This window comes from Plasmodium gaboni, chromosome 11 (genome assembly GCF_001602025.1).
Source record: "Plasmodium gaboni strain SY75 chromosome 11, whole genome shotgun sequence".
Lineage (NCBI taxonomy): Eukaryota > Apicomplexa > Aconoidasida > Haemosporida > Plasmodiidae > Plasmodium > Plasmodium gaboni.
In genome coordinates, this window is record NC_031491.1 from 518,955 (window position 1) to 520,507 (window position 1,553).

General features: G+C 21.2%; 1 protein-coding gene across 1 annotated transcript; it reads left to right on the plus strand.

Moving 5' to 3' along the window:
- Positions 1 to 149: 149 nt before the first annotated feature.
- On the plus strand, positions 150 to 1,484 carry PGSY75_1117100 (deubiquinating/deneddylating enzyme; the record flags this gene model as incomplete). Its single annotated transcript, XM_018786292.1, has 1 exon — positions 150 to 1,484. One exon carries the CDS (start codon positions 150 to 152, stop codon positions 1,482 to 1,484), a length of 1,335 nt encoding a protein of 444 aa, XP_018641087.1.
- Between the last annotated feature and the right edge of the window lie 69 nt (positions 1,485 to 1,553).

Genomic DNA, 1,553 nt, shown 5'->3' on the forward strand with positions numbered 1-1,553 from the left:
TATTTTTTTTTTTTTTTTTTTTTTTTTTTAAAATTTTTTTTAATTTTTTTTTTTTTTTTTTTTTTTTTTTTTTTTTTTTTTTTGATTTCCATACATATTTACCTTTATTTTTTACTCTTTGAAAAAAAAAAATATTTGTGTGTAACAAAATGGCAGGAGATAATGAAAATATTCTAGATGAGTGGTGTTTAATAGAGAGTAATCCATGTATATTTTATGATATGCTTAAACGTATGGGTGCTAGCAAAATATCAGTAGAAGATGTATATAGTTTATCTTATTTTGATGATTATATAAATAATAAAGAGAATATACATATGAATCATATATTGGGTGTTGATAAATATATGGGAGAAAAAAATAAAACATTAGATAAAGAGAATAAAGAAAATAATGTTGTTGATAATGTAGTGGACTTATATAAGAATGATATATGTATTGAAGATAAATATAATAAATTATTAAAACATCATAGTTATATTTATGGTATTATATTTTTATTTAATATTGGAAAGAATTATAAAAGAAATAAATATATTGAACATAACGTTCCTGATAATTTATTTTTTGCCAAACAAGTTATTCCAAATGCATGTGCTACACAAGCTATTTTATCTATTGTCTTGAATAAAGATATAGAATTAAATGATGAAATAAAAAATATAAAAACATTCAGTTTGAATTTTGATAGTTCAATGAAAGGATTGACTTTATCAAATTGTACTTTTCTTCGTAATATACATAATTCATATAAACCTCCAATTTATTTAGATAAAGACGATATGCATCATGATAAAAAAAAAAGTGAAGACGCCTTTCATTTTGTTTCTTATATTAATTTTGAAGATAAAGTATATTTATTGGATGGCTTACAAAATGGTCCCGTCCTTATAAATGCTCACGATGAAAATAAAGCAACCCCAAACAACAACAACAATAATAATAATAATAATGACAACAATAATAATAATAATGACAAACATTGGTTAGAAATTTCTAGAGAACATATTAAAAAAGAAATCGATGAAATATGTAACTCACAAACAGATAATGATGTTCGTTTTAACATTATTGCAGTTATGAAAGATAAAGAATATATTATTCAAGAATTTATAAATATACATCGTATACTTAAACAAAGAGTTAACATTAAATTAATTGACCTTGGAGAAGATATTGAATTGTCAGATGAAATTAATGAAGACGATTTTCCATTATTAAACGATATACCTTCAATAGAAAACCTTCCAAACAATATAGAAACTTTATATAATATAGTAAATAAATCAAACTTAGAAATTAATTATTTACTATCATTATTACATGAGCAAACAGAAATTAAAAAATTATGGAATAAAGAACTTACTTTTAAATTTTTTAATTTCTATCCCTTCATTATGTCTTCTCTTAATTTGTTGGCTAAGCACAAGATATTGAAAGATGCTTATCAAAAAGAAAAAGAAAAAAATAAAACACACTCTTAATAACTAAAAAGAATGCAAAAGGTATTATTTATAAGTTTTATTATATATATATATATATATTTATATGAC